The sequence below is a fragment of the Rhea americana genome, unplaced genomic scaffold (genome assembly GCF_003343005.1).
Source record: "Rhea americana isolate MKP2758 unplaced genomic scaffold, rheAme1 scaffold_32, whole genome shotgun sequence".
In the NCBI taxonomy this organism is placed as follows: domain Eukaryota; kingdom Metazoa; phylum Chordata; class Aves; order Rheiformes; family Rheidae; genus Rhea; species Rhea americana.
The window spans coordinates 1,957,038-1,973,121 of NW_028186446.1; the positions used below are offsets into that span (position 1 = coordinate 1,957,038).

At 37.6% G+C, this 16,084-nt stretch overlaps 1 protein-coding gene across 3 annotated transcripts in view; it reads left to right on the plus strand.

Moving 5' to 3' along the window:
- Positions 1-16,084, plus strand: part of CDK14 (cyclin dependent kinase 14) — a 330,258-nt gene that overhangs the window by 155,982 nt on the left and 158,192 nt on the right. For all 3 annotated transcript variants that reach the window (XM_085310484.1, XM_085310486.1, XM_085310483.1), the window contains one exon: positions 7,750-7,873. In XM_085310484.1, the coding sequence (XP_085166610.1) occupies positions 7,750-7,873 (124 nt within the window). The remainder of the gene's footprint in view (positions 1-7,749; positions 7,874-16,084) is intronic.

The following is a 16,084-nucleotide window of genomic DNA, read 5'->3' on the forward strand; positions in this document are numbered from 1 at the left end:
CCATACAGCAATAAGGACGAAGAGGCCCTCATGTAGCACTTTCTGTGCAGGGAACAGGATAATTCAGCTTTCTCTCGGGAGTYATCATGACTCTGATTCTTAACCCAGCTGAATGCTGGTCCCTTTCTTGCTCCTAAAGTCTGTGAGATGCAGCAGTCTTCTGAGTATAATGTACTATTTTTTGAAACAAACCCCAAACAAACAAACATTACCTTCACAATCTTTAAAAATATGTTTTATCTTTGTTATGCAGAAGATCTATGTTGGAGAAAATAGCTGACTTGACTGAGGTTGCATGTGAAGTCTATGGCTAAACATGGTATGCAATTCTGGTATTAAGTTTCCTAGGCAGCACCATAATCTTTATAAAATTACAATCAAATTGCAGCAAAAATATGACTAGTTTCAGTCTTAAAACTTCTACGGAAATAGGTGAAATATATAGCAGTGGATGGAAGACTAATAAATAGGAATTAATGAAACATAAGAGAAGTGCTGTAACACTTATATGTATGTAAATGTGAAAGAAGAGATCAGTCAACAGTATGATAAGTTAAAAACTTCCCAGAGCCTTAAGAGATTCATTTTTGAGCTATGACTAGCRAATTAAACTGTTAATGAAGAAAAATTACAAATCAAATATGCTAAGTATATTGAATCTATTAAAGCAAAGTTTTAATAGTGACCTCCTCAACAAGACAAAGTGCAGRGTACATTGATGGTGTCCGATGTTACGAGGAATCTCAGGGTCACTTAATCATTTGCATTATTCATTTTTTTCCCTCTATATACTGCTATATTGTGAACATTGTCCTAACTGACGATTTCAGTTTTTAAAGTGGTATCCATTCTTGACAGATAAGTAAATTTGTTAATTTTCAAATTAAGTCATTAAATGCCAATCTGAGTCCAAGAATTGGATGTCTTTTCTGTCATCTGATGTCTTTTGCAAACACAAATGTTTATAATTGCATACTGCTTTAAAATATTCTGAAACACTGAGGATAGGGAAGCACATGGAACTCRGAAGGAGTTAGTTAAGTTGAAGGGCAGCTCCAGAACCGTTGGYAGTATCAGAGCATTGCATACTGTCTGTTGCAAAGCAGAAGCTCYATTGGTTATTAGTAATATATAAAAATGTATGCTCATTAGTGAAACATATGGAAAACATGATAAAAGTATTTTGGTTTTTATGTTACAGTTGAGCTRTTAATGTACTCTGGAGAAAAACCCTGCTAGGCAAATGAGAAAGATGAATATTTCTTTCCCCTTGTCCATTGCACATGTGTTGCAGTCTGTTCAGGTGGCTGACAGGCAACAGCAATCCGTATGCGTCCACAATTTTATAAATATTTCCCGTGGTACTTTTGTTTGCGTAAATGGTATCCAGTCTTACTCTTAACAGAAAATTCATCCATCCCCTAAGCACTCCCCATTGTACTTCTGTTTTCTTCCCCATCCTGTGGTTGTATATTATTTCTATCATGTGGACAAAAAACTTGTGTCCTCCTTCATGGGAGAACTATGTCAAATCACGTGGCCTGTCCTGCACTCCTGGGTGACAAATACCTGATTACACAGTACAGGAGAAGCTGAAGCAGTGACCTCTTGCGTGCCTGTGTGACTAGTGGTGTATGACCAAAGGATTGACTACCATAGACTTAGATGCATAGAAACTGGATGATTAAAMCATGATAATGTATCTGTTCATGATGAATTTTGATTTCATGCATCCAGATGAGAATGTATTTTGTTTCAGTTACCATAATGACTTCTTGGAGTTCAGCTAAAAACACACTTTTACTCTAGAGTGAGTACATAGTGTMGTGGTCCTTTTAATTTTATTGGCCATTACTTAGCATTAAGTTGGAAGCTAGTCAGACTGATGTCATGCTTTTGAAATTTCTCTCCTACTCACTGAAATTACTGATGCTGTTGATGTAGAGTTGAATTAAAAATATTTCAACAGATATGCTAAGTAGGAAGAGATGATGTTTAATGTGGTTGAGAAGTTGCTATTTTTCATTCCTCTTTCAGTGAACAAGCAGGTGTTACAGCAGACAGAATAATGTTATGCCAAATTAAGGTTGTCTTTTACACAAGGCATTGAGAATTGATTATTTAAATTAGGCTTTTTAGTTATCAGACATTAAATATGGCATCAGCATTTCACTCTACTTTGTCAGTCTTGTCACTTAAAGTAATGATTTGATAATATGCACAACTGTGAACATTAAATGCAGAATTCTTTATCAGAGTATTAAAATTCATGCTAAAAGAATGACACTTTTATATTGACTACAATGACAAATATGTGGAAACCCCTAACTGAAATACCCATGTTAATGTGTGCAATTTATTTTCTGTGTGATCCATACARTTCAGCAAAATCAAGAAAATAGTGTGGGGATGAATATAACACTTTTTCCAGTGTCTTTAAAATTGGTGAGATACCAGTTGTCACTCTGACCTAGTTCAACATGTGAGTGAATTGAKACAAGTTAGAAGAGGAGGTTGAATTGAATTGAATTGATTTTTACTTTTATCATTCAAAAGAAATCTAAAAGTCTTTCACCTCTTGAACATTAGCAGATGACTGTAACTGATCATAAGGGAGTATCTTTATGCTTAGTTAATTAAGCATACCTTCCTCATTGCAAATGACTGTAGTAGTACCCAGAGGGGAGAGAAAATGATGAAAAGAACGTAAAAGAGAATACAAGTCAGGCAATTAACACTTTCTATTCTCTTTTCTTTGCAGTTCTGCTACCAGTTAAGTGTAAAAATCTGTATTTTTAGGACTTACCTTTTTTTTTTTTTTTTTTTTTTTATATAATCTTCATTCCCAGTGTGGGTGTATTGTTATGTGTTTCTGTCCAAAATTGGCTTTGGTAAAACTCTGGGGTAAGGAATGCAGGAGCAAGCTATCAGCCTCTGGGAATGCTTTTCTAAGAAGAGTATTTTTTAAAATTCTCTTTTTGAGTGAACTCAACTGGTTCTGGGGAGATTGGATAGGAGTAGCTTTTTTGAAGTAAAACTTATTATGATTACAAAATTCATGCAGATTCAAATGGCTAATAATTTTTTATTCAGATAAGATCCTTTATTCCTAGGGATGCATATTCTTGTCAAGTCAACGTTTTGTTCCTGAAGTTTCTTCTTCCTACTCTTTAAGCAAAAAAGTCTACAAAGCTTTGACCTGAAAACTGCAGTATTTTCTTAGGACACTGTTAGTACTAAAAAGTTGCGTTTTATCTGATGAATATTACCCTGGATGTGGGGAGGGCACAGTGGGCAGAAATTGAAGCACAGGCAGTTTCACCTGAATGTGAGGGGGRATTTCTTCCCTATGAGAGTGACGGAGCCCTGGACCAGGTTGCCCAGAGAGGTTGTGGAGTCTCCTTCTCTGGAGATCTTCAAGGCCCGCCTGGAGGCAACCCTGTCTAACATGCTCTAGGTGACCCTGCTGAGCAGGGGGGTTGGACTAGGTGATCTCCAGAGGTCCCTTCCAACCTTACTGATTCTATGATTCTATGGTGATAAGAGCTTGTGCTTGATCAGCTTCTGGCATGCTGGCAGAAATCACGCAGAAACATTTCTCATTGCTTCTGTGATAATACGTACTACCAGGTAGATTATGTTAATGGTTTAAAACAAGCATATCTAAAACTCTGAAACTACTTAGCAAACCCAAACCTAACTGAACATTGCATTCYGTTTTGCATATTTCCAAAGCTGCATGATTGTACTGGGTGATATTTTACCTCCCTTTGCCTTTGTAAATAGCTGATCATTCACTGAGGGTGGCTGTAATATCTTCTGGATGATAGAAGAAGTAAATTTGTTGTAAACATGAGGTGTCCCGGGTTGGGTTTCTTTTATTGCTATTTTTAGATTTGATGCCTTATTAAGACGGAATATGATACAATTGATGCTGAATACACACAAGGGAATTCAAATGTTTAAGTGATACCCTACTGGTATGCCTTGGTACATATTAAAAGCAGGAGCATTTGGATTATCAGTGATGAGTGATCCTAAAGCTTGTGCAGTGTTGCATGGTTACTTCTTGAAAGTAACTATGCTAATATGGCAATATCAGCTTGTTAAGGAGCTGACGTGTTAATCCAGTCTTACTTTCAGCTCTGTTCTGAACCATCTGAGTACTTCTACATATGATCACTCTCCTTTATCAGTAGACTAGTCAGAGCTGTTTGAACTTAAGTCAGAAAGCATTAACTCTTGCCAGTCCCACCTATCAGATTTGTTTTGGATGGCTTGTGTCAGTGTTTGCCTTTGATGAGCTCATTTAAGTGGGAAGAACTGAGGCTCCTATGTGACATTCAGAGGCTGACAAGCTAGTAAAGCATCCTATTGCACACAAGCCATCTTGCAGCTATTGAGTCAAATATACAGCCAGTGCCTGTAATGATCTAGRCTATGCACTAACGCAGACTCATGAAAAACACCATGAACCAAGGCTGATAATCCAGACAGCTGGCGAGGCTCTCAGAAGGTTTAATCAGTTTAAATAGGCATTTGGTCAAATGTTGCATGTAGCTCATGTGCCTTGAAAGTCTATGTTCATTTGCTGTAGGTCTAGCATTTTTATGCCATTGAGTGTTTTCTCTCGTAAGTGTTAAGATCTGCTAACGTTCTTTTAATATCACAGTCCATAAACCCCAAATTAGCTTTGACCTGTGTGCATGTTTCTCACTGTGGCAGTGRGTGTTCTGTATTATAACATTTTGTCTTGATTAGAGTGAAGGCTGTGTAACTACTGGGGGAAAGAAATGTGTTTTCTCATGGCTCTATTAAATAAGCATGACCTAAAACAGATATTCGTACTTTTTTTGTCTATATTTAAAGAATATTGAGCATCCTAATATGAGATAAAGCATTGCTGAAAGCCTCACTACTATAGACTAATCTCATCTCTATTTTCTGTCTTTCAACTTTCACCACAATGAGCCTTGTAATCTTCTGACTTTTTCATTACACCACCAGCTGTGTCAAAGTGGCCCAAACCTCAGTTCTTACTGATAAGCTATAAACTCAACATGATTTATTAAAGGTTATTTGACCATTACATAGCACTGTTTATGATAATACAGATTTTAAAATGAATAACATATAAGCTCAAGAACTGTGACTTTCTTCTGTCTTCACAACCAACCTGCTGAAGTGAGTATGGAATTTGCCACTGACTCCTGTTAAGAGTCATCCTCTARTATTCAAGGCTGTGGTCCTGTGGCCTGGGGAAAGCTGAACCACAAGCAGACCTAGGAGGAAACAGTGGTTCAATATCAGTTTTCAGATCAGATATATGGATAAGAGGGAATGGTACTTCATCTAACACTAATTCCATGTCAAGGATTTCTGTCCTCATGAAGATAAGGCAGATAGTGTTGGAGCGAAGCAGAGAGTTTTCTCAGAGACAGCTTTCCTCAAAGACAGCTGAGAGCACTTGGCTGTAAGAAGGCTTTAAGAAGGCAAAGGTGTTTCCTGAGGCATCAGAAACAATCCTTTCCAGTTGACTTTTTTGAACTGTGGAAGAGTTGGAAATGGAGCGGTTCTTCTGCTGTATTTTTTTCCAACAATCCTGAAGGGCCTATTGTTGTTGAATGTTCTAATGCCAGGCATTAGGTTCATATTTTCATTTAAGTCTTTTCACATTTAATATTACCAAATTAAAACAAAGTTGAAGGAAAATGAGAAAACAACAAAAAGTTGACAAAATTTACCCCATAAAGAGACATTTTTCCCCTTCTTTTTCATTATCCTCTAATGTACARGTTACTGATACAGTATTTGTGAGTGTGTTAATTGCCTTTTGTGGAAATAGTCAATGAGAATAACATATCAAGAAATTTGGAATAAAACTTCTAGTTTTCAAAGCCATGCTTTCAGAGCTAACGTTTATTCTGTTTAGTTGTTTTTTTTTCTTTGCACAATGTGTAAAATCACTTGACTTGGCCTCACAGCCAAATTAAAGCCCACATTAATGTTTTTTTGAATTACAAGAACTAGAGGGTTGGAATATAATATGATGTTTGAACTTTCTTTGCATACGTAAAAATAATATTTGAGGTCAAATACCACTGARTTCGCTTAGCAAACTTTCCATATCTTTCTGTTCAAAAAAAAGATTTAGAAGTTATTTAGTGGCATTTAATTTGTATTTTAAGGATGTAATGAAAGCTACTRCTGCTTCCTGTCCTTAAAATAGTTTTGTGTACCATAGGTTCCATTTTAACCACAATTCAAAAAAGGAACGTGCATCCGACGTATGCCTTTCCTGCTATTCTTTCTTTTGTTTCTGTATTTTACTCTTAGGTTTCCTCAGCACATTGTTAGACCCAACCTTGGCCAAGAAGGCGATTGATATGGCTCTTTGTGCCCTGGCTAAATAGCTAAATATACAATGCATTGTGTCTGCACTTGGGGGAAAAATGAAATGCAATTAAATGCATTTCAACTTCAGTTACATGACATTACTGTTTCTTTCATGTCWGCCTTTATTCTTCTTTATAATCAGATTTCATAACCTCTTTTATAATGTCTCCTCACTTCAACAGTCACTAAATAAATAGGAAGCTTCTGTTGCAGGTTAATTAGAGATTCTGATGTGCGCAGGGTGACTTTTCGCAAATCTTTGGTGTGATTCCCCATCTTCTTGGAGAGCACCTTTTGCCATCTGTTGAACTGTGAGGCRATGGGTCCATATCAACTCTTGCATCTTCCATATTTGGTGTGGCAAAGGCTTGTTCAGTTTCCATTTAGAAATCATAATATTTATTAAAATATTTCAGGCAAGCATCTGTGTAGTAGGAGAAATCTTTTAAAACTACATAGAAAACTCCTGTGAAACAATTTTTTATCCTTAGTATTGATAAAATCTGTAAGGCTAAAATTTAGTCTTCTATGGCAGATGCTTCTAACAGCACAAGAGAATGATGAAGGCAAGATGAAAAGGGGAGGACAAAAGATCCCTGACATCTACCTCTTTGTTTATGGTAGCAAATTACAGAAATACACAACCTGAATGCCAAGCTGTAGAGAAAGCATCTGTAAAGTACAGTGAAGGGTTAAAATAAACATGGGGATGATACAGATTTCCATATAAATTTACCTTGAAGACTATTATAAGTAGATTTTGAAAGCCATCTTTGGGTTTGATGTGAATTATTATTTTTAATGAAAAATATATAAACAGCTCCCGTATAAAACTTTAAGGGGGAAAACCTACCATATTTGTACATGTCCCTGGGCACACAGGCATTATTGATACTACCTTAATTTCTCCTTTGTTTTAGCTCTAGTGTCCCATCCCCCAGCCTTATCTCCCCATCCCTATCCAGCCTGTAATGTTGTTTCTTATAATTAATGAAGATACACATCTGTCTTCAGGCTACCACCTAATCTCTGAGGCCATATGGGTAAATGGACTATAATTATAATTTGGTAGAAATTGAGCCTTCTGCACTGGTTGTATTGCTCTTGTTCTATGTAAAGCAGGCAAATTGAATGTATAATGTAGTAGGGTTGAAGACTGGGTTAGTTCTTGCAAAGTGCATATTTTTAGATTGAAATTTCATTGTTATAATTTGGGTGGGAGTTATGCCAGTTTGGGAGGATTCTGACACAATGTTGCCACAATATATAAGCACCCTGCATATTGTGAAGAAATCAGGTGTGGTTATATGCAAATTATTAACAGAGGTCATTTTTTGTCCCCCTCTTTTTCAGTTATTTTTATTTCAGTTGCTGCGAGGACTGTCTTACATCCACCAGCGTTACATTTTGCACAGGGACCTGAAACCACAGAATCTTCTGATCAGTGACACGGGGGAGTTAAAGCTGGCAGACTTTGGTAGGCAAGCAGTTAATTACAAGTCTCTTATAATGTTGTAGGAATGTCAGACAGATGGTTCCAYTGATTTCTCTTTCCCTCACCCCGTTCCTTAGACAAACCTTCATTGTAGATCACTGTAAATTTTTCTCCAGAGCGAAGAAATGGATTATGGTCAAAAAAATGCATTGTTAAGATAGAGGAAGTGGAAAATAAATACATACTCCAGCTCTCATTACGRAGATAATGCTGAAAGTATTTCAATTTTCTTTACCACAAGACCTCCAGAATTAGAATTCAGAACCTTTGAAAGGCAAAAATTCAGAYCTGAGGGAGTACAGAATATATCAAGAGCACAATCACTTCTGTAAATAGCCTTAAGGTTATAGGGGTCTAGAAGTAGGGTTAATTTTCATAAAATGCCCATTGACTGAAAGAAATCAGAACATATATACTTTCTGGAGATTAAAGGAAACTATGATCATCTGGAATGCTTTCAGTCTCCATTCTTAGTCCTATATGAGGAAGCCTCATATGAAGTATGAAGTCATGGAAAATTGTCCAGTGAAAGATTAGCTTTTTTTTTTTTTTTAAAAAAATACTTTCTAGTGGCTAGTGCTGTTTCCTCTGAAAGGCATTATGAATGTAGATGTGGAGAATGGTAATGTTTACTCTAGTGATTTTACAAAATGTTGTAGGAATTTATTTCCTATATGTCAACTTATCAGATACTGACTCCAGCAGTTCTCCTGAAGTAAGCTGAAAATGTGACCTATTAGCTTCTTCGAGATATGCTATTTGTATGACTGCTATCCACATCGGGCTTCACATTTCATTCACCAACAGTAATGAGAGAGCCTGATGTGCTAATTGGCAATTTCACTGTTAAAGTAGTGGTGTTTTTTTGTCTTTTAATTAGCATTACTGTAATTAACAGCTCAGTATGTATTTGCCACTCTGGATAAAGGAACAGGACTTCAGGTGGACACAGTCCACAACAATTTGATTGGCCTTTAGATTGYAAAGAAATGTGATTAAAGGTGGAAGATGATTAAAGGAGAAAAGTGATTAAAGAAATAGCATTAAAACTAAGAGTTATATACTTTTACATGCCATCTTCTGTTGCTATCTTTCAAAGCTTGGAAGAMACCACAAGCTTTTTAAAGAAATACCCAAAAAATGCTCTCCTGCGTGATGAATTTTATTTTGAGATTTCATTTCTTAGAAATGTGAGACAGGAAAATTAAGTGTTTTTGTTTGCAGTACAAAATGCATTAGTCTTTAGTGAAGCTTCTGTGCTGCTTGAAATAGGTAGTTTTGTTTAAGTGTATAAAATACTATGCAGCTATCTGACTTCCAAGTATCCYCATTGTAAATCCTTCAAGAAATTATAGTGATGGTGCTGTAGCTTTGGTTGATGCTGGAAATTTTATAGATGATCTTACAAACACTTTCCATGCCTACAGGGTTTCAGATGGTGCCATCCCTCCTTTTGCTGCAGCTCTGTTGCCAATGCGTAGCTATTAAAAATATATTAAAGAATAACATTTTTTAAATATTAACTTTTAAAATATTTTAAATCTTTTAAATATATCACTTGAAAATAATCAGGTGTATTTAGGAAGTCTRTTGTAATTTCATCTCCACTTTTTACTTGTTTCTATAATAGTAATCTCTTTAGGGTTAAAGCCGCATTTCATATGGGTTTATAGATGTATGTGACAATAATAACACTTGTCTAGGACTGCAAGGCATTGCCAGATACTACTAGAATCCAAAGAAATAATAATTAAAGTCCTGTCTCGTTAAGTTTGTTGGTTAACAGAGTTCTACTTAAGCAGCTTGACAGATACTATCTGTCAGAATGATCAGCCTCAGTTCTTAATGTCTTACTATAGTGTTTAGTGAAATCCCTGTGAAACCTATTAAAAAAACAAGAGAAAATTAGAACCACTCATTGTGGAATTCCGTAGTAGCCAGCCGCTTKCCTGTGCAAGTTTCACTAGCCTCCCTTTCCTGGCTTCGGAGAGGGAGGACACAAACTTTTCAGCAATGTTTTAGGAAAACAAGAAAAGCTTTTCCGGCACTGTTAACTGCCTTGTTGGAGATGTTTTGGTCAGTGAAATTTCCATCAGACAGACAGSTGAACACTCTCCAGTTGTATTGTCTAATGTTGCGGGTATAAGAGAGAAAAGGGTGTGATGTTGGTTTTTACTTTCTGTTTTCAGTCTGTTATAGGAGAAAATGTTGTAATCAGTATTTCTGATAAAATTCTTGCTTTCTTGCAGTATTAGGCTGAATATCTCATTGATATCAAGAAAGGCAAGATTTTTGCAGCTTTGCGTTGACAAGAATTTAAGGTTGCCATTAAGTATTATTTTCAGATAGAGAATGGAGACRTATAAGTAAAACCAAGAAGAAATACCCAATAATAGATATATAATATTGTGGAGAGGATTCTTCTTCCTGTAAGTTTGTCTTTCCCTAATAGAYATTTGCATAATCTATTCTGATAAACTGAGAGAAGATTAAGTATGTCCATTTCTTCAAGCTATATTTCCTTTTGTGGCTCGTGACCTTGTAAAATGGGAAACCAGATGGGTTAAATTTCTCTTCTGAGAACCAAGATGAAATATTAAAATTGATGAGGGTAAAGTCTGAAGGGTCGTGACATCTTTCACTGGAGGCATGAGAAATGTGCGCGCACACACACGTGCAGTTATTTATTTATTTAAATACTCTATTATTGTAGCCCATCCTTCACCTTCCCAGTATGAAAGACTCTTTTAAATCAAAAGGTAAAATACAGTCCTTTTGCTCTTKATATTTTTCTTCCACAAGTGACTAATTATAGATAATGTGCTTGGAGAGCAAGTTAAAATATATTTTTGATTTAATTACCATAGAAGCTGTATGGACACTGGAGAGTTGGGTGTTTTGTTTTTAAATGCACTGAAGGCTGAATAGAACCTATTGAGAAATCAGTTGCTGTCAGAGATCAGACTGACTTTGCTAGCACAATAAATATAAAATCTTAGAGTAAAGGCCTTTTGGTCTCTAAGGACAAGACCTTCAGATTTTGGTTTCGTAAGTTTACAAAAAATCAACAATGTGCCTTAAGTTTTTAATTTGGTGTCGGGCTTATTTAATCCCCTCAGTGTAAGATATCAAATACTTAAAAGCAGGCTGTAGTAGATCATAGTTCTTGTATAAACAAGGTAAAAGAAAAGCTATTCATGCCCGTTAGTGCATTGCGTTGCAGCTGAAGTGGAATCTTTGAATAACCGTGGGCTCGTGTTTTTCTACAGTCGGGTTCCCAGAGGCAGACAGCGCGCTGCAGGGGAGGGACAGTGTTCAGATGCGCAGCAGTTTGCTTTGCCTTGCTGCTCTTTGTGCTGTGGCTGCTGTGAAATGAACGGTTGTGAGAGGATTCAGCAGTCAAATGAAAAGGGATAACAGAACACAGAGGCTTTATCAAATTAAAAACTGATGAGGTATAAAGAAACCAGCTTTCTTGAGAAGATAGAGAACACTATTTCCTGAATAATTATTGCTGTGAAAAATAGACCTTGAACACAATTCCTGCATTCTTTTTTTAATGTAATTAAAATTCCACGGGAAATTAAGGTATATTCCTTATGAAATCATTAAATGAGTACAGACGTTAATTTTGATCCTGTGATGTGAATTTAGCTACCAGTCTTTGGGTTTGTTTTTTCCCCTCAACGTACGTCTAAATGAATAGAGCCTTATGCGTGACACTAGTTACCACACACAGGCCAGGCTGGATAGCTGTTTCTTAGGCTTTGGTTAGCAATTTCTTCATTTTAATTTTTCTCTGCACTGTTTTCAGATGCATATGTTTGGCCTTAACATTGTGCTGGCTTTGTGGATGTTTGACTTGAAAAAAAAATATATCTTTGAGCCTTTGTTCAGGAAAGTCATTAACCACTTCAAAAAGCAGAGAATATGTTTCTAAAATAAACACATTTATCTTAACTGTAAACAGTGTCAAATGGTAATATAGCAGTGAATAGGAGTGTGAACGTAAAGATAAAACACGAACAAAATCTTTTTTTCAAGAGAGATACATGATCAGGTGTTAGTGATCTGTTTAGCTCAGTTGGTTAGAGCGTGGTGCTGCTAATGCCAAGGTTGCGGATTCAGTCCCCGTATGGGCTATGCTGAGGGTTAGACTAGATGATCTCCAGAGGTCCCTTCCAACCTTACCATCCTATGATTCTATGATCTAAGTGAAATAGTAATCTAAGCAAATATGTGTGTTGTAGTAACAATCACTTAACATCTTTGTTTTATTTGTGTATGAGCTGCATATTATAACCAGTCATATGTGTGATTTTAGTGATCCTTTATTTTCAAAGTGTCACTGCAGCCTTCTAAGAAGTATGTCCCAAAGACTGTAGAAGCATATATAGATTAGAGCAGCAGAGGAACAGACGAGCTCTGTCAGGCTTATTATCTTTGACTCTGCGTGAAGGTTGGTGCTTCTGAGTGACCACGGGCAGAGGAGTCTGAGGGCTTGAAAGGGCTGGGATGATAGCAGCAGCTCTGGGAGGAGATTAAGGTAGCTGGGAAGAAAAAGAAATGGACTGAAAGAGGCTGCAGCGAAGGTTCGGGTGAGGGAGGAGGCAGGCAGCAACGGAGTGTTAAGGAGGCAAAAGTAAGATGCTGTACGAGCATGAGGAAGAGAAGCAATTAGCGGTTGTGGAGGCTGCCTAAAAAGATCACAAATCACTGGAATGTGATATTATGCTGTTGTCTTGATTAGTTTACATGTACCGATTTAAAAATATAAGCTTAGTTTTATACCTATGTTAAGTGTGGGGCTGACACTATACCCACATTGACTTTCAAGAGAGCACAGATTTTGAACTCTTCAGATCTACCTTTCCACCAAATCTACCTTTCTACTATCACTTTTTCCTAAATTGGATATGCTTTGTTGAACATAATTGAATTTAAGTCTTACTCAACTAGATATTTATATGGGAGTTTCTTATTGTGCTTGTTATTATACCTGTGTTCCAAAATGCTGAATTTCAGGGTTGTGAACTGATGTACTTTACTGTGTAGAAGAGTGTTTTCACTAACCAGCTGATTGTCATATTTTAGCTGTAGTTGTGCTTTGCAGCTGAAGTGAAAATATGTGGGTAAGAAATTGACATTTTTGTGGGGATATTTGTTACGTAGCAGTCCTAAGCTTGGGTAATTCTTCTAACAATTTTGTTGCCAGCTGTAACTTCATTTGTGAATTGTAGGTTGGATCTTGTGAAAGACAGCTYTGAAGGGCAAAGGAGCTTAAGAGTGCTGGCTCTTCTTAAGGACAACCTTCTCCAAGCACAGGAATGGTTCATGCTGACACCTAGGAAAATGAGCATACAAATTGGGAGACTAGCTTGGGTACATTCAGTCATAAATTCCGTGCAGAAAGGGTATACATAGGAGATAGAATTGAGGACAAGGTATAAAGAAAGAATGTAGGAACATTGTTTGAGCGTGCAGGAATAGTGTCAGGAAAGCCAAAGATCAACCAGAGTTGAATCTGGCAAGGGATGTCAGGGGAAACGAGAAGAGATTCTACTATTACATTAGTTTTGAAAGACTAAAGAAGGAAAATGTGGGGCCCAGTGTTGAGTGGTGCGGGTGATTTGGTGGCACCATACACATGCAAGGCTGAGGTAATCAGTGACTTCCTCCTCTTCGTCTTCACCAGTAAGATCACACAAACCTTTGTTCAGGTGATAGGGTATAGGGAGGAGAGAAGTGAGGGAAAGAGTGAAAGAGGATTGAGTCAGAGATCTTTTGGGAAATCCTGCCCCATGTAATTTCATGGGTCCACATAGGAAGCCTGTGAGAGTAGTAGGAGAGCTGGTCTGATGTCACTGAGACTGCTCTCTATCATCTTTGAACAACTGTGTAGATTGGGAGAGGTCTACAATGACTGGAGAAAGGTGAATGTTACACCCATTTTCAAGAAGAGCAAGAAGGAAGATCTGGGGTATTGCAAGCTAATCAACCACAGTCTCTAGAAAAATTATGAGCAAGTCCTCTTGGAAGCCATTTTTGTGCCCATGAAGAAAGTGACTGCCAGTATAAATTGTCTCAGAGTAAATGATGTTTGACCTATCTGATTGCTTTCTGTAATGGAATGACTAGATCTATGGATATGGGGAGAGTGGTTGATGCTATCTACCTTGTCTATAACAAAGCTTTTGGCACAGATTCCTGTAGCTTCCTTGTGTTCCTGTTGGGACATTATGGTCTAGTTCAGTAGAATTCCAAATGTGTGAAAGAGGTCTTGGGCACATGGTTAATGGTTTGTATTCTTCCTGGAGACTGGTTACAAGTGGAGTTCCTCAGGGGTACTCAGATCTGTCCAGTTTAACAGTATCAATGACTTGGAGGAGGAAATGGATTACGCTTTCATCAAGTTTGCAGGTGACACGAAATTGGAAAGGTTCAATTGATGCACTTGAAGATGGGGCTGTCATTTGGAGAGGCTTAAACAGATTTGGAAGAATGGGCCGACAGGAACCTAAGGACACTCAGCAAAGACATGTAAAGATTCCTATACTTGGGCTGGACTAACTCCACGCAACAGTACAGACTGGGGACTAACTGGCTGGGTAGCAGTGCTGCTGAAAAGCAGCAGGTTAACATGATCTCAAGCTAACAGAAGTTAGCAGTACATGATGGCAGCAATGAAGGTCAGAAGCCTACTGGGCTCTATCAACAGAATGGTAGCCTAGATCGAGGGAAGGGAAGTGGTCTTTACTCCTCCCTTTTATATACCTTTACTGGGCACTTGTTAGACTGTGTGTGTAAGACTGTTCCCAGTTTTGCTTGCTCTTCCTCCCCAAGTACAAGAAAAATGTTACTAGGCTTGAGTGAATCCACTAAGGAGGACCACCAGGATGGCTGGATATAGGAGCACATGACTTGAGAGGAGAAGCTGAGGGAACTGGGCTTTTTTAGCTTGGGGAAGAGAAGTCTTCATGGTCTTAATAGCAGTCTCATGTTAGCTAAGAGAAGGTTACCAAGAAGGTGGAGACAAACAGCAGGAAGGTGCTCTTTGTTGAGGTGCATAGTGGGAGTGACAATGGTTATAAATTGAACCAGAAGATACTGCAGCTGGGTATAAGGCAGGAAATGTTTCCCAAGAGGATAGCTCAGCATTAGGAACAACCCAGAGAGGATGTGGAATCTCCGTTTCCCTCGCCGACTGGACCGCCTGATCTGAATTCAATACTGATCCTGATTTCAGCAGGTAGTTGGACTAGGTGAACTCCTGAGTCTTTTCCATTCGGAATGGCTCTGTGATTCAATGTATTTAGTTCTTACAYTAGTAAAAACAGTAACTTTTTTATGATTGGGTATTGGCATTCCGGTTTAGGTTTGTGTATGCTGATATAAATCAAGGATTAGCTAACCAGCTGTGTTTGCATTCAGATTATCATATTTAATAAACTCCAGCTCAGAGACCCTAAATAGCTTATTGCTAGAAGGTGAGTGAGTATATCCCAGGAAGAATTAGTTTTTCTGTGTCTGGTTTCTTACTCTCTGTCCTAAAGCATCAATGAATAGCCCACTATTCTGACTCCAAAATATGATGTGGATTCCTTATCTGATCATAGTATGGTTATTCTTACATATCCTTTAGTTAGAATAACACTGTGCTTTCTGGGTCCAAAAACTTGTATTTGTCATCAGAAGTTTTTTTATAAAGCAATTACAGAACTTTTGAGGATAGGCTTTTTGCCATCATCTGTCAATGTCTTGAAACAGAAATACAATAGCATATGAGGAAGTGATAGCACTTCTGTGGCTGTGAGAAACTGGCCAAATTACTCATAGGGCTCTTGTCCCATTTTATTGTGCATTGATCAACCTGCTGCTGAGAATCTTACTTCAGAGAGCTGCCTGTTGATGCAACTTCTCTGCAGCTGCCTTTCCCGCTTGTCTTATCTGCTAGGCCTGCAGTATAGCTTGTAAACAGTACAAGCTGTGTGGATGTAAAGTCTGAAGATCTGTTTGGTCTGTATTTTGAATTGTGTACTTATATGAGTACAAAGACCTGCTGTGCAGTCACATCTTTTGATTGGCATATCATTCTTTTCTAGCATGTACACAGACTTTCTCAATAAGCCATGRCTCTGAGACACAGTATATGACCATGATTGTCCAGGCACCTCAGAGGCAGAAATGCAAAAC